This window comes from Ochotona curzoniae, unplaced genomic scaffold (genome assembly GCF_017591425.1).
Source record: "Ochotona curzoniae isolate NIBS_2020 unplaced genomic scaffold, NIBS_Ocur_1.0 contig_65, whole genome shotgun sequence".
NCBI classification, from domain to species: domain Eukaryota; kingdom Metazoa; phylum Chordata; class Mammalia; order Lagomorpha; family Ochotonidae; genus Ochotona; species Ochotona curzoniae.
The window spans coordinates 189,634-211,542 of NW_024466508.1; the positions used below are offsets into that span (position 1 = coordinate 189,634).

General features: G+C 65.0%; 4 protein-coding genes across 5 annotated transcripts; all 4 read left to right on the forward strand.

Annotated features, from left to right (window-relative positions):
• Positions 1–41: 41 nt before the first annotated feature.
• Positions 42–2,324, forward strand: VPS28 (VPS28 subunit of ESCRT-I). Of its 2 annotated transcripts, XM_040991617.1 has the most exons (10): positions 42–88; positions 435–503; positions 661–689; positions 857–894; positions 1,080–1,169; positions 1,359–1,464; positions 1,542–1,643; positions 1,747–1,800; positions 1,877–1,968; positions 2,114–2,324. In XM_040991617.1, exons 2-10 carry the CDS (start codon positions 467–469, stop codon positions 2,229–2,231), a joined length of 666 nt encoding a protein of 221 aa, XP_040847551.1. In that variant the 5' UTR covers positions 42–88; positions 435–466; the 3' UTR covers positions 2,232–2,324. The 2 variants fall into 2 exon arrangements, with proteins under 2 accessions (XP_040847551.1, XP_040847553.1); XM_040991619.1 differs by lacking the exon at positions 42–88 and having other exon boundaries at positions 314–503; positions 1,883–1,968.
• A 1,898-nt stretch (positions 2,325–4,222) lies between these two features.
• On the forward strand, positions 4,223–8,089 carry LOC121163858 (zinc transporter ZIP4-like). The gene is made up of 12 exons (XM_040991579.1): positions 4,223–4,441; positions 4,749–5,021; positions 5,196–5,391; positions 5,484–5,620; positions 5,707–5,878; positions 5,967–6,139; positions 6,225–6,386; positions 6,495–6,620; positions 6,716–6,770; positions 7,452–7,604; positions 7,687–7,874; positions 7,961–8,089. The coding sequence occupies exons 1-12, from the start codon at positions 4,223–4,225 to the stop codon at positions 8,087–8,089; spliced, it is 1,983 nt and encodes a 660-aa protein (XP_040847513.1).
• A 2,914-nt stretch (positions 8,090–11,003) lies between these two features.
• Positions 11,004–14,870, forward strand: LOC121163859 (zinc transporter ZIP4-like). Its single transcript, XM_040991580.1, has 12 exons — positions 11,004–11,222; positions 11,530–11,802; positions 11,977–12,172; positions 12,265–12,401; positions 12,488–12,659; positions 12,748–12,920; positions 13,006–13,167; positions 13,276–13,401; positions 13,497–13,551; positions 14,233–14,385; positions 14,468–14,655; positions 14,742–14,870. The coding sequence occupies exons 1-12, from the start codon at positions 11,004–11,006 to the stop codon at positions 14,868–14,870; spliced, it is 1,983 nt and encodes a 660-aa protein (XP_040847514.1).
• A 2,914-nt stretch (positions 14,871–17,784) lies between these two features.
• Positions 17,785–21,651, forward strand: LOC121163860 (zinc transporter ZIP4-like). Its single transcript, XM_040991581.1, has 12 exons — positions 17,785–18,003; positions 18,311–18,583; positions 18,758–18,953; positions 19,046–19,182; positions 19,269–19,440; positions 19,529–19,701; positions 19,787–19,948; positions 20,057–20,182; positions 20,278–20,332; positions 21,014–21,166; positions 21,249–21,436; positions 21,523–21,651. The coding sequence occupies exons 1-12, from the start codon at positions 17,785–17,787 to the stop codon at positions 21,649–21,651; spliced, it is 1,983 nt and encodes a 660-aa protein (XP_040847515.1).
• Positions 21,652–21,909: the final 258 nt, after the last annotated feature.

Below are 21,909 nucleotides of genomic sequence, written 5' to 3' on the forward strand. Positions count from 1 at the left end.
GTGCCGAGTCATCGCTCGGTGGGAGGGTAGTGCCGAGAGCCGATCGGATCGCCCGGCGCCATCTCCGGGAGGCGCGGATCCCGCCCAGGTACTCGGGCCGGGAGGGAGCTGGGGACCCCGGGTACTCGGGCCGGGAGGGGGCTTGGACCCCGGGCACTCGGGCTGGGAGGGGGTCCTGGCGACCCTAGGACCGAGCGGCCGCCTCCAAACGGGCACCGCGCAGCTGGCCTTCGTCCCTTTGTGCCCACGCCCCTGCGCCCCGAGTGCGTCGTGGGGGTCCCGGGGTCCTTCTGAGTTGCCGCAGGCTGTGCCCCCAGGGCTCCGTCATCCCCTCCCCGGCCCAAGCCCCTTCCTCCCAGGACCCCCGGCCCAAGCCCCGACTGCGTCCTGGGGGTCCCGGGGTCCTTCTGAGCTGCCGCAGGCTGTGCTCCCAGGTCCCCGCGCTGTGGCCGCCACGATCTGCAGCATGTTCCACGGGGTCCCCTCCACGCCAGGCCTGGGCGGTGAGTGAGGGTCCGGGTGCAGAGTCGGGGGAAGGGCTGCTGGACACTCGGCCCTGGGGTGCCCAGAAGCCCGTCCTGGTGGGTCATTGATCGGTGTCCCCAGTGTCCCACCGGGTGGGAGCTGGCGAGGCTCAGAGCCTGTCTTGTCCTGTTGCAGCACCTGGGAACAAGCCAGAGCTCTACGAGGTGAGTAGGGGCTGTCCTCTGGGACCCTAACCTGGCCAGTCATGCCCGGGTGGTCTGGCTGCAATGTCTGACCATGCATGCCCCTGTGGCCTGGCCACCACAGCTGACCGTGCGTGCCCCTGTGGCCTGATGGTAACATCAGCCACACCTGTCTGCTCTTTTGACAGGAAGTGAAGCTGTACAAGAATGCCCGGGAACGGGAGAAGTGAGTGGATGCCCCAGCATTCCCTGGGCCTGTTTAAATCTGTCCCTCATGGAGACCTGGGATCCTGGAGCCAGGGTGGGGAGAAGGCCGGCCTGCGCTGTGCTATGGCTGCCCACAGGAGGGCCTGGGCTCTGGAGGCCTCTACATCCAGCCTTGCGCTGCAGGCTGCCGGACGCTCCCCTCAGGTACGACAACATGGCGGAGCTGTTTGCCGTGGTGAAGACCATGCAGGCCCTGGAGAAAGCCTACATCAAGGACTGTGTAACCCCCAACGAGTGAGTCCCCGGGCCATGCTGGTGCTCAGGTGGGACCCCTGTGAGTGTTCAGCCTGCTCCTGCACACACATACACACACACCCCTGCTCCTACAGACACACACACACAAAGATGGGGCACCTGGTTGTGAGAAGGGAGATGGCCCACCACACTGGCCGTGCGAGAGGGCAGCTGCTGGTGTCCCCTCAGGTACACAGCTGCCTGCTCCCGGCTCCTGGTCCAGTACAAAGCTGCCTTCCGGCAGGTCCAGGGCTCAGAAATCAGCTCCATTGATGAATTCTGCCGCAAGTTCCGTGTGAGTGAGCGGCCCCCCAAGCCACGGGTGGGCACGGGTGTGGGGTGAGCCCAGCACCCACGCCAGCATTCCCCCAGCTGGACTGCCCTCTGGCCATGGAGCGGATCAAGGAGGACAGGCCCATCACCATCAAGGATGACAAGGGCAACCTGAACCGCTGCATCGCTGATGTCGTGTCGGTAGGTCCTGGCCGGGTACGCCGTGGGGGGTCATCCCCGGGCAGGCTAGAGAGCCACTGTGGTCTCTCTGACCACGCGGCCCTTGGCACCTCCTCTTCCCTAGCTCTTCATCACGGTCATGGACAAGCTGCGCTTGGAGATCCGTGCCATGGATGAGGTACAGGGGCTGGTCAAGAGAAGGGGCCAGGGAGGGGACCTGGGGGGTTAGGGACACGCTGCCACATTCCCCACAGATCCAGCCTGACCTGCGGGAACTCATGGAGACCATGCACCGCATGAGTCACCTGCCTGCTGACTTCGAGGGTCGTCAGACGGTCAGCCAGTGGTAAGTGCCCTCCTGGCTGGGCAGAGCTGTCCCTGCCCTGCCCTGCCCCCAGCCCCCTGCCCCTCCCAGCCCGGCCCAGCCCAGCCAGGTCCAGCCCCCAGCTTCCAGCCTGGCCCAGCTCAGTCCCCTGCCCACCATGCGCTAGGCTGCAGACCCTCAGTGGCATGTCAGCATCCGACGAGCTGGACGACTCCCAGGTGCGCCAGATGCTCTTTGATCTGGAATCGGCCTACAATGCCTTCAACCGTTTCCTGCACTCCTGAGTACCATGTGGCCATCGTCCCCTGTGTGGGCCCAGGACTGTGTGTGTCAGGACCGCAGAGCCCTGTCTCCCAATAAAGATGCTATTCCTCCCACCATGGGCAGCTCATTCCTCAGCTTGCTGTACCTGCCGTCTGCCTCCCCCACCTGGACCAGCTGTGGTCTGACTCAGTCCCCCAGCCCCCCATGCCAGAGCTCTGGACACACCACTGCCCTCCCCAGCTTGTGCTGTTTGCCAACTCATCTGCTCTGCCTGTTTTGGCAAGTGACACACCCCCACCCTGGGCTCTTGTGGGGAAACAGCTCTCTAGGAACTCCTTGGTTCACAAGCCTTGTTGTGCCTCACAGAACACGGAATACAGGGGACGCCGGGCCTTGAGGGACGGCGGGTACAGGGGACCCCGGGTACGGAGGCACGGGGGTACAGGGGACGCCGGGCCTTGGGAGACGGTGGGTATGAGGGGATGCCGGGCCTTGGAGGACACTGGGCCTTGGGGAACGCCAGGTCCGGTGGGGAAGGCCAGACCTTAGGGGACCCCAGGCCTTTGCAGACACTACCAGCTCCATGCAGTAGGCCAGGGGGATCATCAAGCAGAGCTGCCAGCAAGGTACTTACAGCAGCGTGTAGCCTAACTGGAAGCTAGGTGCTGTGGTGGCAATACAAGCCCAGAGCTGACACCTAGCTGGGGTGGGGTGGGAGCCCAACAACAAAGCCCAGGAGAATGAGAGTGCTCCGAGGGGTCCCGGTGGGCTCGGGGTCGCTGTTCACAGTCTCCCACTCAACACCGCCCCTCCCATGCCCTGGCAGCCACTTCCTGTCAGAGTGGATTTAACAGCTCCAGGAACCACACACGAACAGTACCTCTAGGAACCCCACAAACAGCACAATCGGGATTTGTCCTTTTTTGGTAAAGGTTTAGTTATCTGATAAGGCAGTGTTAAAGACAGCCCACCCACTGGCTCATTCCCCATGTGACTGCCACCGCTCCATGAGGGTCCAGGGCCCAGGGACCCGTCTGCTGGGGGGCGCTGGCGGCCTGGGGACTGTGCACGAGGAAGGAGGCTTGACAGCTCTGCCCCTTGGCCCAGAGCCTGCGAGCTGGGGACAGGCAGGTCAAGGCCAAGACCTTTGGTCACAAGTTGATGGGACTCCAGTTCAGTAGACCACAGGGCATCTGCGGCTGTGTGGCCCCAGGCAGCTGCCTTGAAGTTCACCAGCCAGACAGTGGGCTCTCCAGCCGCTCCCCCAAGATCCCACCAGGATTCGGGTTAAATGCCACACTGGGGTCTCCCCAGCCAGGGGGGCCCAGACTTTGGCACGTGTGGATGGGGCACTGGGGAGAAGCATGTGACCTGGAGAGGGGACAGAGTCCTTCAGCCTCGGGCTGCAGCAACACACCCAGCCACACCCCAAGGGCTTGGCTGGACCCAGAGGGAGAGGTCAGCCTGCTCCTGAGCCAGACCCCCGCCTCCCCCAGAGGCCACCTGGCTGCGATAGCTGCCAGGTCAAAGGTCAGGGAGCTGCAGCCTCATCCTGACCCAGGTCCCCAGCCAAAAGCCAGCCAGCCAGGGTCCCAACTTCCCCATCATTTCCTCACACTGGGGAGCATGACTCAGCAACAGGCCCTGTAGGTCTCCTGGGACCCCAGCTGCAGTGCGGCTGGAAGGGCCCCAAGATGAGGCACCTCTGCACACCTGTCCATGACCACACCTGGCTTGACCCTAGGCCCTGCCCCCACACAGCAGAGTGGTCCCACCAGCACCCTCCAGGCCGGGCGTGCACGCCAACCCCCACCCAAGGGGAAGAGGCCAGTCCTGAGCCCCCAGAGGAAGGGCTGTGTGGGAAGACCTGCCCCTGGACTGGCTAATCCAGGCACCTGCAGCAGCCAATCACAGGGCCCAGCCCAAATACCTGGGAGAGGTCCTGGGCTGCTCCTTGGCCAACCCCAGTCTGGCCCCAGGCAGCCCCAGTGACCCTGCTCCCAGAGCCTCCATGGCGTCCCCGGCCAGGCTGCGGCTGGCCCTGCTGGCCCTGCTGGCCTTGCTGGCGGTGGCGACGGTGGCGGAGGCAGTGGTGGCAGCAGCCCCACAGCATCCCAGGCTGCTGAGTCTGCTGGCCTCGGGCCGGGGCACTCTGGACCACGAGGTGCTGAGCAGCTTGTTAAATACGCTGGCGGCCCGTGTGCACTGCACTGGCGGGCCGTGTGGAAAGGTGAGCCCCACCCGACGGGTCCCCCAGCCCCAGCCCCTTCCCGTCTGCTTGCTCCACCCTGCCTGTGTGCCGGCTGCAAAGGCCCCCGGGCAAACTCCAGGAGGCGGGCCTGTCCTGGCCCTCCCCAAGCTGGGCCCTGGCTCCTGGAGAAAGCTAACAATGGAGAGTCCTACCAGGGACCCCAGAGTGACACAGCAAGCGGGCCAGGGGCTGGGAAAGGCCGTGGGGGTAGACTGCAGGGGGGACCAGCGGACTCTTGTGGGACTGGTGTCTAGACCAGGCTCTACCCACCTGCCTCTGCCCACAGTGCCTAACCGTGGAGCATGCCCTGGCCCTGGGCAAGCCGGAGGCCCTGGGGCCGGGCCTGGAGTCCACACACATCGCCCGCCTCAGTGCAGCAGCCGTCCTCTACCTCGGGGACCCGGAAGGCACCTGTGAGGACATCCAGGCTGGCCGCTGGGCCTCCCGTGCCGACAGCATCCTGGCCCAGCTGCAGGACCCCCAGGCCCTGACCCTGGAGCTGAGCCGGCTGCTGCGAAGGATTGGGGACCCTGTTGGCCGCCAGGCCATGGAGAAGGAGGTCAGGGCACTAGGCGGTGTGGGGAGGGGGTGCTGGGTTCAGCCACGGTGGCAAAGTGTGGGGGAGACACTGGAGAAGGGGCTGCAGGCTGGGGTCCCCCAGAGGCTAGGGAGGGGCTGCAGTGAGGGGGGTGATCTCTGGGGTTCCGGGGTGCTAGGCTTTCTCCTCCTCCAGGACTGCACCAGTGTCCGTCAACTGCTGGATGAGGCTGGAGGTGCGGGGGTCCCTGGAAACCCTGGCGGGGCCCTGGCTGCCCTGCTGGACCACGTCAGGAGCGGCTCCTGCTTTCGCACCCTGCCGAGCCCCCAGTACTTTGTCGACTTCGTGTTCCGGCAGCATACCACTGAGGCCCCCAACATCACGCTGACCGGTGAGGCTGGGCGGGCCAGGGTGGAGGGGGCGGGTGCCAGGAAGCTCCTGGGACCCCCAGCCGTGTTGACCTCCAACCCCAACCCTGGCCAGAGCTGGACGCTTTGATGCAGCAGCTGGGGATCGGTGCAACGGCCCACGACGACCATGAGGACCACAGGAGTCTGGGCAGGGTGGCCGGCCGGCAGGACCCCACGGCTGTCAACGACAGTTCCTCTGAGTGGGACACGGTGAGCGGCCTGGGGCGCTCCGCGGAGTGGACGGGAGCCCACAGGGCTGCTGAGGCCCTGACCGCGCCCCACCTCGGTTGCCCCAGGTCTGCCTGAGCCCCCGCGAGGTGATGGCGGCGCATGGCCTGTCGGAACAGGAAGGTGTGAGCCCGGAGGCCTGGGCCCTGCTCAGTCCTGCCCTGCTACAGCAGCAGCTGAGCGGAGCCTGCAGCCCCCAGGCCGAAGCCCCCACACAGGAGCAGCTCAGCCAGGCTGAGAGTAAGTGCCCAAGGCAGGAGGGGCAGGACTGCGGCCGAGGATGGGGCCGGCGGGGCAGGGCTCGGACTCACGCAGCCTTGCTCCTCAGAGTACCTCTACGGCTCCCTGGCCACGCTGCTCATCTGCCTGTGCGCCGTCTTCGGCCTGCTGCTGCTGACCTGCGCACGCTGCAGTGCGGTCACCCACTACGTACTGCAAGCCTTCCTGGGCCTGGCCGTGGGCGCTCTCACAGGCGACGCGTTCCTGCATCTGACGCCCAAGGTGGGCCCTGTCTCCCCCGCCCCGGACGCACCCAGCCCCCAACTCCTCCACGCGCGGCCGACCCCCAGCACCTCCTCCTCTGCAGGTGCTGGGCCTGCACAGCCACGGGGACCAGGACCACTCGCACAGCCACGCACAGGCCGCAGACCTCCAGCACACCTGGCGCCTCCTAGTGGTGCTCGGCGGCTTTTACGCCTTCTTCCTGTTTGAGAACCTCTTCAACCTCCTGCTGCCCAAGGACCCCGAGGTCAGGCTGGACCAGGAATTGGTGGCAGGTGGGCAGGTGGGCAGGTGGGCAGGTGGGCAGGTGGGCAGGTGGGGGTGCTCCGCAGGACCTGAGCAGCTGTCCCCACAGGACGCAGGGAAGGATGGGGCCTGCGGCCACAGCCACGGAGGCCACAGCCACGGCATGTCCCTGCAGCTGGCCCCCAGCGAGCGCAGGCAGCCCAAACAGCCACACGAGGGCTCCCGCGCTGACCTGGTGAGTGGGACCCCGCTGACCACCCCCAGCACCGCATGGAGGGAGGGCTCCCGGTCATGGACTGCTGCCGGAGCCCTCAGCCATTCTCTTCCCAGGTGCTAGAGGAGGGCCCTGAGCTGCTGAGCCTGGAGCCACGGAGGTCAAGCCCAGGTGAGCCTCCCTGCCGTCCGCCCCCCACGGGAGGCCGGGCATGGAGGGCCCATCAGTGGGGTGTGGGCTGGGACCCACACTGGCTGTGCCCGCCCCCTCTGGAGGCTGGGCATGGAGGGCCCATCAGTGGGGTGTGGGCTGGGACCCACACTGGCTGTGCCCGCCCCCTCTGGAGGCTGGGCATGGAGGGCCCATCAGTGGGGTGTGGGCTGGGACCCACACTGGCCGTGCCCGCCCCCTCGGGAGGCTGGAGAGGCTACGGAGGCCGGGCATGGAGGGCCCATCAGTGTGGTGTGGGCTGGGACCCACACTGGCCGTGCCCGCCCCCTCGGGAGGCCGGGCATGGAGGGCCCATCAGTGGGGTGTGGGCTGGGACCCACACTGGCTGTTCCCGGCCCCTCGGGAGGCTGGGCATGGAGGGCCCATCAGTGGGGTGTGGGCTGGGACCCACACTGGCTGTTCCCGGCCCCTCGGGAGGCCGGGCATGGAGGGCCCATCAGTGGGGTGTGGGCTGGGACCCACAGTGGCCGTGCCTGCCCCCTCGGGAGGCCGGGCATGGAGGGCGCATCAGTGGGGTGTGGGCTGGGACCCACAGTGGCCGTGCCTGCCCCCTCGGGAGGCCGGGCATGGAGGGCCCATCAGTGGGGTGTGGGCTGGGACCCACACTGGCCGTGCCCACAGAACTGAGACTGCTGCCTTACCTGATCACGCTGGGCGATGCTGTACACAACTTCGCCGATGGGCTGGCCGTGGGCGCCGCCTTCGCATCCTCCTGGAAGACTGGACTGGCCACCTCGCTGGCCGTGTTCTGCCACGAGCTGCCCCACGAGCTGGGTGAGCATGGGGCAGGGGCCTCACCTCGGTGGACGGCATCTGCTCGGGGCGGGGCTCTCGCCCTGACCACACCTTCCCACAGGGGACTTTGCGGCCTTGCTACACGCGGGGCTGACCGTGCGGCGTGCATTGCTGCTAAACCTGGCCTCGGCAGTCACGGCCTTCGTGGGACTGTACGTGGCGCTCGCGGTCGGAGTGGGCGAGGAGGGCGAGATCTGGATCCTGGCAGTAGCCATGGGCCTGTTCCTCTACGTGGCGCTCTGTGACATGGTCAGGGCTGCGGCGGTCAGCAGGGAGGGGCTGCCCCTGGCATGGGCCCTGACCTGGCGACTGAGTCGCTCCCCACTCTTCCCCAGCTCCCAGCCATGCTGAACGTTAAGGACCAAAGGCCCTGGCTTGTTTTCCTGCTGCACAACGTGGGCCTGCTGGGCGGCTGGACCGTCCTGTTGCTGCTGTCTCTCTATGAGGAAGACATAGCCTTGTGAGCCTCCACCTGCTGGCCCTCTCCCCACGCCCTCACCCCACAACCCCAGCTGTCTGGGCCCTCTCCCTGCTGAAGCCCCTCCCCATCCCTCTTTGTCCCAGTCCAGTGCGCTGCCCCGCCCCCAACTCCTGCCGCAATAAAGAAGTGCTTGTCCCGAGAGCATATTGTCTCAGCTTAACACCGAGACCCCCCTCAGGATGGGTGATGCCCACAGGCCCAGCACTGGGGGCCCTTGGGCCTGTGTGCAGTTGAGAGCAGAGCCCTGTGGCCTGTGTGGGGGTGCGGGCGAGGCCCTGCGGCCTGCCACAATCCAGCGTCACTCTCAGTTCAGGAGGTGCAGTCCCTCTGGGGACAGCAAGGAGGCAGCCTCATGCAAGCTGCTTGCCTGTGCTGTGAGGCCTGGCCCAGCGTGAGCACCTCCTCACCGATGCCCCCTGGCTTAGGGCTTCAGCAGGTCCTCTGGTGGACATGACGACTTGGCACTGCAGGTGACTGCCATGAGACAGGCCCCTGGGATGGGTGGGAGAGATGCTGAGGGCCCGGGAATCTTCTCCCAGGAGCCAGGCCCACGGCCAGCTGTTGCAGCCTGTGAGTGCTCCACTTTGGCTGCGGCTCCTGCTGGTGGTCTGGACAGGCCACAGAGGATGGCCCAAGAGTGGAGCCCACAGCAGCAGGGGAGCCCCAGACGGCGTGCCTGGGCTGGCCATTGTAGGCCTCGGGAGTGAGCGGCAGCATGTAGGCCCCTCTCTGTCACTTTGACTTTCAGTTATAGAAATAAATCTTCAGGAAACAACCTTGGGAATCAGCAGCGTTTCTATGGAAAAGCTTCCAGAAAGGCTTTTCTTCATTACTTTGTTTTTTTAAGATTTATTTAATTTTATTGGAAAGTCAGATATACAGAGAGGAGGAGAGACAGGAAGGAAGATCTTCTGTCAGGAGCCGTGTACTGAAGCCATTTTGAATATAGAACTGTAGGCCAGTGGAAAACCCCTGGCTGGCTAGATGCTTGGGAAAGAAGTTATGAAACTAGTCACACACTTAGCTTCAATTGTTTGTAGCAACTGTTTCAGAATGTGATTTATGCTGTACCTGCCGACACCTTGTTACTGATTACCTATGCCATTGTTGATGTGCTGGTTACTATTGTGGATATGGTGGCTGCTCAAGAACAATCGGTCTGGAGACCATGGTTGCGTCCATTTCTCCTTTCCTCCCTGAGCCTTAGTTACTGAAAAATATAAAAACCTTAATTAAAATCAATAAACTGACAGCTTGATCAGACATCCGGTCTTGCTGTCCATTCTTCGTGTCTCTTGTCCCATTCATTCTCTCCTAGGTGGTTGCGTCCCCCGTTGACTGTCCTGCTGGATGGGACAATCTTCCATCTGATGATTCACTCCCCAAGTGGCCACAACAGCCGGCGCTGTGCCGATTCAAAACCAGGAGCCAGGAGCCTCTTCCAAGCCTCTACGCAGGCGCATAGTCCCAAGGCTTTCCCAGGCCACAAGCAGGGAGCTGGATGGGAAGTGGGGCCACTAGAATTAGAACCGATGCCCCTGGCCGTTGTGGTCACTTCGGGAGTGAATAATTGGATGGAAAATCTTCCTCTCTGTCTCTCCTCCTTTTTGTATCTGACTTTGCAATATATATAAATAAAACTTAAAAAAAAAAAAAAAACTGGTGCCCATATGGGATCCCGGTACTTTCAATGTGAGGACCTTAGCCACTAGACCACCATGCTGCGTCCCTTTTCTGCAGTTTTAACAGGAGCTGCTCTAGGGGACTCCGGGTACATCCAGACTGACACACGATCGGGATTTGTCCTTTTTGGTAAAGGTTTAGTTATCTGATAAGGCAGTGTTAAAGACAGCCCACCCACTGGCTCATTCCCCATGTGACTGCCACCGCTCCATGAGGGTCCAGGGCCCAGGGACCCGTCTGCTGGGGGGCGCTGGCGGCCTGGGGACTGTGCACGAGGAAGGAGGCTTGACAGCTCTGCCCCTTGGCCCAGAGCCTGCGAGCTGGGGACAGGCAGGTCAAGGCCAAGACCTTTGGTCACAAGTTGATGGGACTCCAGTTCAGTAGACCACAGGGCATCTGCGGCTGTGTGGCCCCAGGCAGCTGCCTTGAAGTTCACCAGCCAGACAGTGGGCTCTCCAGCCGCTCCCCCAAGATCCCACCAGGATTCGGGTTAAATGCCACACTGGGGTCTCCCCAGCCAGGGGGGCCCAGACTTTGGCACGTGTGGATGGGGCACTGGGGAGAAGCATGTGACCTGGAGAGGGGACAGAGTCCTTCAGCCTCGGGCTGCAGCAACACACCCAGCCACACCCCAAGGGCTTGGCTGGACCCAGAGGGAGAGGTCAGCCTGCTCCTGAGCCAGACCCCCGCCTCCCCCAGAGGCCACCTGGCTGCGATAGCTGCCAGGTCAAAGGTCAGGGAGCTGCAGCCTCATCCTGACCCAGGTCCCCAGCCAAAAGCCAGCCAGCCAGGGTCCCAACTTCCCCATCATTTCCTCACACTGGGGAGCATGACTCAGCAACAGGCCCTGTAGGTCTCCTGGGACCCCAGCTGCAGTGCGGCTGGAAGGGCCCCAAGATGAGGCACCTCTGCACACCTGTCCATGACCACACCTGGCTTGACCCTAGGCCCTGCCCCCACACAGCAGAGTGGTCCCACCAGCACCCTCCAGGCCGGGCGTGCACGCCAACCCCCACCCAAGGGGAAGAGGCCAGTCCTGAGCCCCCAGAGGAAGGGCTGTGTGGGAAGACCTGCCCCTGGACTGGCTAATCCAGGCACCTGCAGCAGCCAATCACAGGGCCCAGCCCAAATACCTGGGAGAGGTCCTGGGCTGCTCCTTGGCCAACCCCAGTCTGGCCCCAGGCAGCCCCAGTGACCCTGCTCCCAGAGCCTCCATGGCGTCCCCGGCCAGGCTGCGGCTGGCCCTGCTGGCCCTGCTGGCCTTGCTGGCGGTGGCGACGGTGGCGGAGGCAGTGGTGGCAGCAGCCCCACAGCATCCCAGGCTGCTGAGTCTGCTGGCCTCGGGCCGGGGCACTCTGGACCACGAGGTGCTGAGCAGCTTGTTAAATACGCTGGCGGCCCGTGTGCACTGCACTGGCGGGCCGTGTGGAAAGGTGAGCCCCACCCGACGGGTCCCCCAGCCCCAGCCCCTTCCCGTCTGCTTGCTCCACCCTGCCTGTGTGCCGGCTGCAAAGGCCCCCGGGCAAACTCCAGGAGGCGGGCCTGTCCTGGCCCTCCCCAAGCTGGGCCCTGGCTCCTGGAGAAAGCTAACAATGGAGAGTCCTACCAGGGACCCCAGAGTGACACAGCAAGCGGGCCAGGGGCTGGGAAAGGCCGTGGGGGTAGACTGCAGGGGGGACCAGCGGACTCTTGTGGGACTGGTGTCTAGACCAGGCTCTACCCACCTGCCTCTGCCCACAGTGCCTAACCGTGGAGCATGCCCTGGCCCTGGGCAAGCCGGAGGCCCTGGGGCCGGGCCTGGAGTCCACACACATCGCCCGCCTCAGTGCAGCAGCCGTCCTCTACCTCGGGGACCCGGAAGGCACCTGTGAGGACATCCAGGCTGGCCGCTGGGCCTCCCGTGCCGACAGCATCCTGGCCCAGCTGCAGGACCCCCAGGCCCTGACCCTGGAGCTGAGCCGGCTGCTGCGAAGGATTGGGGACCCTGTTGGCCGCCAGGCCATGGAGAAGGAGGTCAGGGCACTAGGCGGTGTGGGGAGGGGGTGCTGGGTTCAGCCACGGTGGCAAAGTGTGGGGGAGACACTGGAGAAGGGGCTGCAGGCTGGGGTCCCCCAGAGGCTAGGGAGGGGCTGCAGTGAGGGGGGTGATCTCTGGGGTTCCGGGGTGCTAGGCTTTCTCCTCCTCCAGGACTGCACCAGTGTCCGTCAACTGCTGGATGAGGCTGGAGGTGCGGGGGTCCCTGGAAACCCTGGCGGGGCCCTGGCTGCCCTGCTGGACCACGTCAGGAGCGGCTCCTGCTTTCGCACCCTGCCGAGCCCCCAGTACTTTGTCGACTTCGTGTTCCGGCAGCATACCACTGAGGCCCCCAACATCACGCTGACCGGTGAGGCTGGGCGGGCCAGGGTGGAGGGGGCGGGTGCCAGGAAGCTCCTGGGACCCCCAGCCGTGTTGACCTCCAACCCCAACCCTGGCCAGAGCTGGACGCTTTGATGCAGCAGCTGGGGATCGGTGCAACGGCCCACGACGACCATGAGGACCACAGGAGTCTGGGCAGGGTGGCCGGCCGGCAGGACCCCACGGCTGTCAACGACAGTTCCTCTGAGTGGGACACGGTGAGCGGCCTGGGGCGCTCCGCGGAGTGGACGGGAGCCCACAGGGCTGCTGAGGCCCTGACCGCGCCCCACCTCGGTTGCCCCAGGTCTGCCTGAGCCCCCGCGAGGTGATGGCGGCGCATGGCCTGTCGGAACAGGAAGGTGTGAGCCCGGAGGCCTGGGCCCTGCTCAGTCCTGCCCTGCTACAGCAGCAGCTGAGCGGAGCCTGCAGCCCCCAGGCCGAAGCCCCCACACAGGAGCAGCTCAGCCAGGCTGAGAGTAAGTGCCCAAGGCAGGAGGGGCAGGACTGCGGCCGAGGATGGGGCCGGCGGGGCAGGGCTCGGACTCACGCAGCCTTGCTCCTCAGAGTACCTCTACGGCTCCCTGGCCACGCTGCTCATCTGCCTGTGCGCCGTCTTCGGCCTGCTGCTGCTGACCTGCGCACGCTGCAGTGCGGTCACCCACTACGTACTGCAAGCCTTCCTGGGCCTGGCCGTGGGCGCTCTCACAGGCGACGCGTTCCTGCATCTGACGCCCAAGGTGGGCCCTGTCTCCCCCGCCCCGGACGCACCCAGCCCCCAACTCCTCCACGCGCGGCCGACCCCCAGCACCTCCTCCTCTGCAGGTGCTGGGCCTGCACAGCCACGGGGACCAGGACCACTCGCACAGCCACGCACAGGCCGCAGACCTCCAGCACACCTGGCGCCTCCTAGTGGTGCTCGGCGGCTTTTACGCCTTCTTCCTGTTTGAGAACCTCTTCAACCTCCTGCTGCCCAAGGACCCCGAGGTCAGGCTGGACCAGGAATTGGTGGCAGGTGGGCAGGTGGGCAGGTGGGCAGGTGGGCAGGTGGGCAGGTGGGGGTGCTCCGCAGGACCTGAGCAGCTGTCCCCACAGGACGCAGGGAAGGATGGGGCCTGCGGCCACAGCCACGGAGGCCACAGCCACGGCATGTCCCTGCAGCTGGCCCCCAGCGAGCGCAGGCAGCCCAAACAGCCACACGAGGGCTCCCGCGCTGACCTGGTGAGTGGGACCCCGCTGACCACCCCCAGCACCGCATGGAGGGAGGGCTCCCGGTCATGGACTGCTGCCGGAGCCCTCAGCCATTCTCTTCCCAGGTGCTAGAGGAGGGCCCTGAGCTGCTGAGCCTGGAGCCACGGAGGTCAAGCCCAGGTGAGCCTCCCTGCCGTCCGCCCCCCACGGGAGGCCGGGCATGGAGGGCCCATCAGTGGGGTGTGGGCTGGGACCCACACTGGCTGTGCCCGCCCCCTCTGGAGGCTGGGCATGGAGGGCCCATCAGTGGGGTGTGGGCTGGGACCCACACTGGCTGTGCCCGCCCCCTCTGGAGGCTGGGCATGGAGGGCCCATCAGTGGGGTGTGGGCTGGGACCCACACTGGCCGTGCCCGCCCCCTCGGGAGGCTGGAGAGGCTACGGAGGCCGGGCATGGAGGGCCCATCAGTGTGGTGTGGGCTGGGACCCACACTGGCCGTGCCCGCCCCCTCGGGAGGCCGGGCATGGAGGGCCCATCAGTGGGGTGTGGGCTGGGACCCACACTGGCTGTTCCCGGCCCCTCGGGAGGCTGGGCATGGAGGGCCCATCAGTGGGGTGTGGGCTGGGACCCACACTGGCTGTTCCCGGCCCCTCGGGAGGCCGGGCATGGAGGGCCCATCAGTGGGGTGTGGGCTGGGACCCACAGTGGCCGTGCCTGCCCCCTCGGGAGGCCGGGCATGGAGGGCGCATCAGTGGGGTGTGGGCTGGGACCCACAGTGGCCGTGCCTGCCCCCTCGGGAGGCCGGGCATGGAGGGCCCATCAGTGGGGTGTGGGCTGGGACCCACACTGGCCGTGCCCACAGAACTGAGACTGCTGCCTTACCTGATCACGCTGGGCGATGCTGTACACAACTTCGCCGATGGGCTGGCCGTGGGCGCCGCCTTCGCATCCTCCTGGAAGACTGGACTGGCCACCTCGCTGGCCGTGTTCTGCCACGAGCTGCCCCACGAGCTGGGTGAGCATGGGGCAGGGGCCTCACCTCGGTGGACGGCATCTGCTCGGGGCGGGGCTCTCGCCCTGACCACACCTTCCCACAGGGGACTTTGCGGCCTTGCTACACGCGGGGCTGACCGTGCGGCGTGCATTGCTGCTAAACCTGGCCTCGGCAGTCACGGCCTTCGTGGGACTGTACGTGGCGCTCGCGGTCGGAGTGGGCGAGGAGGGCGAGATCTGGATCCTGGCAGTAGCCATGGGCCTGTTCCTCTACGTGGCGCTCTGTGACATGGTCAGGGCTGCGGCGGTCAGCAGGGAGGGGCTGCCCCTGGCATGGGCCCTGACCTGGCGACTGAGTCGCTCCCCACTCTTCCCCAGCTCCCAGCCATGCTGAACGTTAAGGACCAAAGGCCCTGGCTTGTTTTCCTGCTGCACAACGTGGGCCTGCTGGGCGGCTGGACCGTCCTGTTGCTGCTGTCTCTCTATGAGGAAGACATAGCCTTGTGAGCCTCCACCTGCTGGCCCTCTCCCCACGCCCTCACCCCACAACCCCAGCTGTCTGGGCCCTCTCCCTGCTGAAGCCCCTCCCCATCCCTCTTTGTCCCAGTCCAGTGCGCTGCCCCGCCCCCAACTCCTGCCGCAATAAAGAAGTGCTTGTCCCGAGAGCATATTGTCTCAGCTTAACACCGAGACCCCCCTCAGGATGGGTGATGCCCACAGGCCCAGCACTGGGGGCCCTTGGGCCTGTGTGCAGTTGAGAGCAGAGCCCTGTGGCCTGTGTGGGGGTGCGGGCGAGGCCCTGCGGCCTGCCACAATCCAGCGTCACTCTCAGTTCAGGAGGTGCAGTCCCTCTGGGGACAGCAAGGAGGCAGCCTCATGCAAGCTGCTTGCCTGTGCTGTGAGGCCTGGCCCAGCGTGAGCACCTCCTCACCGATGCCCCCTGGCTTAGGGCTTCAGCAGGTCCTCTGGTGGACATGACGACTTGGCACTGCAGGTGACTGCCATGAGACAGGCCCCTGGGATGGGTGGGAGAGATGCTGAGGGCCCGGGAATCTTCTCCCAGGAGCCAGGCCCACGGCCAGCTGTTGCAGCCTGTGAGTGCTCCACTTTGGCTGCGGCTCCTGCTGGTGGTCTGGACAGGCCACAGAGGATGGCCCAAGAGTGGAGCCCACAGCAGCAGGGGAGCCCCAGACGGCGTGCCTGGGCTGGCCATTGTAGGCCTCGGGAGTGAGCGGCAGCATGTAGGCCCCTCTCTGTCACTTTGACTTTCAGTTATAGAAATAAATCTTCAGGAAACAACCTTGGGAATCAGCAGCGTTTCTATGGAAAAGCTTCCAGAAAGGCTTTTCTTCATTACTTTGTTTTTTTAAGATTTATTTAATTTTATTGGAAAGTCAGATATACAGAGAGGAGGAGAGACAGGAAGGAAGATCTTCTGTCAGGAGCCGTGTACTGAAGCCATTTTGAATATAGAACTGTAGGCCAGTGGAAAACCCCTGGCTGGCTAGATGCTTGGGAAAGAAGTTATGAAACTAGTCACACACTTAGCTTCAATTGTTTGTAGCAACTGTTTCAGAATGTGATTTATGCTGTACCTGCCGACACCTTGTTACTGATTACCTATGCCATTGTTGATGTGCTGGTTACTATTGTGGATATGGTGGCTGCTCAAGAACAATCGGTCTGGAGACCATGGTTGCGTCCATTTCTCCTTTCCTCCCTGAGCCTTAGTTACTGAAAAATATAAAAACCTTAATTAAAATCAATAAACTGACAGCTTGATCAGACATCCGGTCTTGCTGTCCATTCTTCGTGTCTCTTGTCCCATTCATTCTCTCCTAGGTGGTTGCGTCCCCCGTTGACTGTCCTGCTGGATGGGACAATCTTCCATCTGATGATTCACTCCCCAAGTGGCCACAACAGCCGGCGCTGTGCCGATTCAAAACCAGGAGCCAGGAGCCTCTTCCAAGCCTCTACGCAGGCGCATAGTCCCAAGGCTTTCCCAGGCCACAAGCAGGGAGCTGGATGGGAAGTGGGGCCACTAGAATTAGAACCGATGCCCCTGGCCGTTGTGGTCACTTCGGGAGTGAATAATTGGATGGAAAATCTTCCTCTCTGTCTCTCCTCCTTTTTGTATCTGACTTTGCAATATATATAAATAAAACTTAAAAAAAAAAAAAAAACTGGTGCCCATATGGGATCCCGGTACTTTCAATGTGAGGACCTTAGCCACTAGACCACCATGCTGCGTCCCTTTTCTGCAGTTTTAACAGGAGCTGCTCTAGGGGACTCCGGGTACATCCAGACTGACACACGATCGGGATTTGTCCTTTTTGGTAAAGGTTTAGTTATCTGATAAGGCAGTGTTAAAGACAGCCCACCCACTGGCTCATTCCCCATGTGACTGCCACCGCTCCATGAGGGTCCAGGGCCCAGGGACCCGTCTGCTGGGGGGCGCTGGCGGCCTGGGGACTGTGCACGAGGAAGGAGGCTTGACAGCTCTGCCCCTTGGCCCAGAGCCTGCGAGCTGGGGACAGGCAGGTCAAGGCCAAGACCTTTGGTCACAAGTTGATGGGACTCCAGTTCAGTAGACCACAGGGCATCTGCGGCTGTGTGGCCCCAGGCAGCTGCCTTGAAGTTCACCAGCCAGACAGTGGGCTCTCCAGCCGCTCCCCCAAGATCCCACCAGGATTCGGGTTAAATGCCACACTGGGGTCTCCCCAGCCAGGGGGGCCCAGACTTTGGCACGTGTGGATGGGGCACTGGGGAGAAGCATGTGACCTGGAGAGGGGACAGAGTCCTTCAGCCTCGGGCTGCAGCAACACACCCAGCCACACCCCAAGGGCTTGGCTGGACCCAGAGGGAGAGGTCAGCCTGCTCCTGAGCCAGACCCCCGCCTCCCCCAGAGGCCACCTGGCTGCGATAGCTGCCAGGTCAAAGGTCAGGGAGCTGCAGCCTCATCCTGACCCAGGTCCCCAGCCAAAAGCCAGCCAGCCAGGGTCCCAACTTCCCCATCATTTCCTCACACTGGGGAGCATGACTCAGCAACAGGCCCTGTAGGTCTCCTGGGACCCCAGCTGCAGTGCGGCTGGAAGGGCCCCAAGATGAGGCACCTCTGCACACCTGTCCATGACCACACCTGGCTTGACCCTAGGCCCTGCCCCCACACAGCAGAGTGGTCCCACCAGCACCCTCCAGGCCGGGCGTGCACGCCAACCCCCACCCAAGGGGAAGAGGCCAGTCCTGAGCCCCCAGAGGAAGGGCTGTGTGGGAAGACCTGCCCCTGGACTGGCTAATCCAGGCACCTGCAGCAGCCAATCACAGGGCCCAGCCCAAATACCTGGGAGAGGTCCTGGGCTGCTCCTTGGCCAACCCCAGTCTGGCCCCAGGCAGCCCCAGTGACCCTGCTCCCAGAGCCTCCATGGCATCCCCGGCCAGGCTGCGGCTGGCCCTGCTGGCCCTGCTGGCCTTGCTGGCGGTGGCGACGGTGGCGGAGGCAGTGGTGGCAGCAGCCCCACAGCATCCCAGGCTGCTGAGTCTGCTGGCCTCGGGCCGGGGCACTCTGGACCACGAGGTGCTGAGCAGCTTGTTAAATACGCTGGCGGCCCGTGTGCACTGCACTGGCGGGCCGTGTGGAAAGGTGAGCCCCACCCGACGGGTCCCCCAGCCCCAGCCCCTTCCCGTCTGCTTGCTCCACCCTGCCTGTGTGCCGGCTGCAAAGGCCCCCGGGCAAACTCCAGGAGGCGGGCCTGTCCTGGCCCTCCCCAAGCTGGGCCCTGGCTCCTGGAGAAAGCTAACAATGGAGAGTCCTACCAGGGACCCCAGAGTGACACAGCAAGCGGGCCAGGGGCTGGGAAAGGCCGTGGGGGTAGACTGCAGGGGGGACCAGCGGACTCTTGTGGGACTGGTGTCTAGACCAGGCTCTACCCACCTGCCTCTGCCCACAGTGCCTAACCGTGGAGCATGCCCTGGCCCTGGGCAAGCCGGAGGCCCTGGGGCCGGGCCTGGAGTCCACACACATCGCCCGCCTCAGTGCAGCAGCCGTCCTCTACCTCGGGGACCCGGAAGGCACCTGTGAGGACATCCAGGCTGGCCGCTGGGCCTCCCGTGCCGACAGCATCCTGGCCCAGCTGCAGGACCCCCAGGCCCTGACCCTGGAGCTGAGCCGGCTGCTGCGAAGGATTGGGGACCCTGTTGGCCGCCAGGCCATGGAGAAGGAGGTCAGGGCACTAGGCGGTGTGGGGAGGGGGTGCTGGGTTCAGCCACGGTGGCAAAGTGTGGGGGAGACACTGGAGAAGGGGCTGCAGGCTGGGGTCCCCCAGAGGCTAGGGAGGGGCTGCAGTGAGGGGGGTGATCTCTGGGGTTCCGGGGTGCTAGGCTTTCTCCTCCTCCAGGACTGCACCAGTGTCCGTCAACTGCTGGATGAGGCTGGAGGTGCGGGGGTCCCTGGAAACCCTGGCGGGGCCCTGGCTGCCCTGCTGGACCACGTCAGGAGCGGCTCCTGCTTTCGCACCCTGCCGAGCCCCCAGTACTTTGTCGACTTCGTGTTCCGGCAGCATACCACTGAGGCCCCCAACATCACGCTGACCGGTGAGGCTGGGCGGGCCAGGGTGGAGGGGGCGGGTGCCAGGAAGCTCCTGGGACCCCCAGCCGTGTTGACCTCCAACCCCAACCCTGGCCAGAGCTGGACGCTTTGATGCAGCAGCTGGGGATCGGTGCAACGGCCCACGACGACCATGAGGACCACAGGAGTCTGGGCAGGGTGGCCGGCCGGCAGGACCCCACGGCTGTCAACGACAGTTCCTCTGAGTGGGACACGGTGAGCGGCCTGGGGCGCTCCGCGGAGTGGACGGGAGCCCACAGGGCTGCTGAGGCCCTGACCGCGCCCCACCTCGGTTGCCCCAGGTCTGCCTGAGCCCCCGCGAGGTGATGGCGGCGCATGGCCTGTCGGAACAGGAAGGTGTGAGCCCGGAGGCCTGGGCCCTGCTCAGTCCTGCCCTGCTACAGCAGCAGCTGAGCGGAGCCTGCAGCCCCCAGGCCGAAGCCCCCACACAGGAGCAGCTCAGCCAGGCTGAGAGTAAGTGCCCAAGGCAGGAGGGGCAGGACTGCGGCCGAGGATGGGGCCGGCGGGGCAGGGCTCGGACTCACGCAGCCTTGCTCCTCAGAGTACCTCTACGGCTCCCTGGCCACGCTGCTCATCTGCCTGTGCGCCGTCTTCGGCCTGCTGCTGCTGACCTGCGCACGCTGCAGTGCGGTCACCCACTACGTACTGCAAGCCTTCCTGGGCCTGGCCGTGGGCGCTCTCACAGGCGACGCGTTCCTGCATCTGACGCCCAAGGTGGGCCCTGTCTCCCCCGCCCCGGACGCACCCAGCCCCCAACTCCTCCACGCGCGGCCGACCCCCAGCACCTCCTCCTCTGCAGGTGCTGGGCCTGCACAGCCACGGGGACCAGGACCACTCGCACAGCCACGCACAGGCCGCAGACCTCCAGCACACCTGGCGCCTCCTAGTGGTGCTCGGCGGCTTTTACGCCTTCTTCCTGTTTGAGAACCTCTTCAACCTCCTGCTGCCCAAGGACCCCGAGGTCAGGCTGGACCAGGAATTGGTGGCAGGTGGGCAGGTGGGCAGGTGGGCAGGTGGGCAGGTGGGCAGGTGGGGGTGCTCCGCAGGACCTGAGCAGCTGTCCCCACAGGACGCAGGGAAGGATGGGGCCTGCGGCCACAGCCACGGAGGCCACAGCCACGGCATGTCCCTGCAGCTGGCCCCCAGCGAGCGCAGGCAGCCCAAACAGCCACACGAGGGCTCCCGCGCTGACCTGGTGAGTGGGACCCCGCTGACCACCCCCAGCACCGCATGGAGGGAGGGCTCCCGGTCATGGACTGCTGCCGGAGCCCTCAGCCATTCTCTTCCCAGGTGCTAGAGGAGGGCCCTGAGCTGCTGAGCCTGGAGCCACGGAGGTCAAGCCCAGGTGAGCCTCCCTGCCGTCCGCCCCCCACGGGAGGCCGGGCATGGAGGGCCCATCAGTGGGGTGTGGGCTGGGACCCACACTGGCTGTGCCCGCCCCCTCTGGAGGCTGGGCATGGAGGGCCCATCAGTGGGGTGTGGGCTGGGACCCACACTGGCTGTGCCCGCCCCCTCTGGAGGCTGGGCATGGAGGGCCCATCAGTGGGGTGTGGGCTGGGACCCACACTGGCCGTGCCCGCCCCCTCGGGAGGCTGGAGAGGCTACGGAGGCCGGGCATGGAGGGCCCATCAGTGTGGTGTGGGCTGGGACCCACACTGGCCGTGCCCGCCCCCTCGGGAGGCCGGGCATGGAGGGCCCATCAGTGGGGTGTGGGCTGGGACCCACACTGGCTGTTCCCGGCCCCTCGGGAGGCTGGGCATGGAGGGCCCATCAGTGGGGTGTGGGCTGGGACCCACACTGGCTGTTCCCGGCCCCTCGGGAGGCCGGGCATGGAGGGCCCATCAGTGGGGTGTGGGCTGGGACCCACAGTGGCCGTGCCTGCCCCCTCGGGAGGCCGGGCATGGAGGGCGCATCAGTGGGGTGTGGGCTGGGACCCACAGTGGCCGTGCCTGCCCCCTCGGGAGGCCGGGCATGGAGGGCCCATCAGTGGGGTGTGGGCTGGGACCCACACTGGCCGTGCCCACAGAACTGAGACTGCTGCCTTACCTGATCACGCTGGGCGATGCTGTACACAACTTCGCCGATGGGCTGGCCGTGGGCGCCGCCTTCGCATCCTCCTGGAAGACTGGACTGGCCACCTCGCTGGCCGTGTTCTGCCACGAGCTGCCCCACGAGCTGGGTGAGCATGGGGCAGGGGCCTCACCTCGGTGGACGGCATCTGCTCGGGGCGGGGCTCTCGCCCTGACCACACCTTCCCACAGGGGACTTTGCGGCCTTGCTACACGCGGGGCTGACCGTGCGGCGTGCATTGCTGCTAAACCTGGCCTCGGCAGTCACGGCCTTCGTGGGACTGTACGTGGCGCTCGCGGTCGGAGTGGGCGAGGAGGGCGAGATCTGGATCCTGGCAGTAGCCATGGGCCTGTTCCTCTACGTGGCGCTCTGTGACATGGTCAGGGCTGCGGCGGTCAGCAGGGAGGGGCTGCCCCTGGCATGGGCCCTGACCTGGCGACTGAGTCGCTCCCCACTCTTCCCCAGCTCCCAGCCATGCTGAACGTTAAGGACCAAAGGCCCTGGCTTGTTTTCCTGCTGCACAACGTGGGCCTGCTGGGCGGCTGGACCGTCCTGTTGCTGCTGTCTCTCTATGAGGAAGACATAGCCTTGTGAGCCTCCACCTGCTGGCCCTCTCCCCACGCCCTCACCCCACAACCCCAGCTGTCTGGGCCCTCTCCCTGCTGAAGCCCCTCCCCATCCCTCTTTGTCCCAGTCCAGTGCGCTGCCCCGCCCCCAACTCCTGCCGCAATAAAGAAGTGCTTGTCCCGAGAGCATATTGTCTCAGCTTAACACCGAGACCCCCCTCAGGATGGGTGATGCCCACAGGCCCAGCACTGGGGGCCCTTGGGCCTGTGTGCAGTTGAGAGCAGA

Coding starts and splice junctions, on each gene's coding strand:
- VPS28 (XM_040991617.1), top strand. CDS start 467: ATGTTCCACGGGGTCCCCTCCACGCCAGGCCTGGGCG. Junction 1,170..1,358: donor GACTGTGTAACCCCCAACGA/GTGAGTCCCCGG, acceptor GTGTCCCCTCAG/GTACACAGCTGCCTGCTCCC. Junction 1,801..1,876: donor AGATCCGTGCCATGGATGAG/GTACAGGGGCTG, acceptor CATTCCCCACAG/ATCCAGCCTGACCTGCGGGA.
- LOC121163858 (XM_040991579.1), top strand. CDS start 4,223: ATGGCGTCCCCGGCCAGGCTGCGGCTGGCCCTGCTGGCCCTGCTGGCC. Junction 6,140..6,224: donor TCCTGCATCTGACGCCCAAG/GTGGGCCCTGTC, acceptor CCTCCTCTGCAG/GTGCTGGGCCTGCACAGCCA. Junction 6,387..6,494: donor TGCTGCCCAAGGACCCCGAG/GTCAGGCTGGAC, acceptor CTGTCCCCACAG/GACGCAGGGAAGGATGGGGC.
- LOC121163859 (XM_040991580.1), top strand. CDS start 11,004: ATGGCGTCCCCGGCCAGGCTGCGGCTGGCCCTGCTGGCCCTGCTGGCC. Junction 13,168..13,275: donor TGCTGCCCAAGGACCCCGAG/GTCAGGCTGGAC, acceptor CTGTCCCCACAG/GACGCAGGGAAGGATGGGGC. Junction 14,656..14,741: donor ACGTGGCGCTCTGTGACATG/GTCAGGGCTGCG, acceptor ACTCTTCCCCAG/CTCCCAGCCATGCTGAACGT.
- LOC121163860 (XM_040991581.1), top strand. CDS start 17,785: ATGGCATCCCCGGCCAGGCTGCGGCTGGCCCTGCTGGCCCTGCTGGCC. Junction 20,183..20,277: donor AGGGCTCCCGCGCTGACCTG/GTGAGTGGGACC, acceptor TTCTCTTCCCAG/GTGCTAGAGGAGGGCCCTGA. Junction 20,333..21,013: donor GCCACGGAGGTCAAGCCCAG/GTGAGCCTCCCT, acceptor CCGTGCCCACAG/AACTGAGACTGCTGCCTTAC.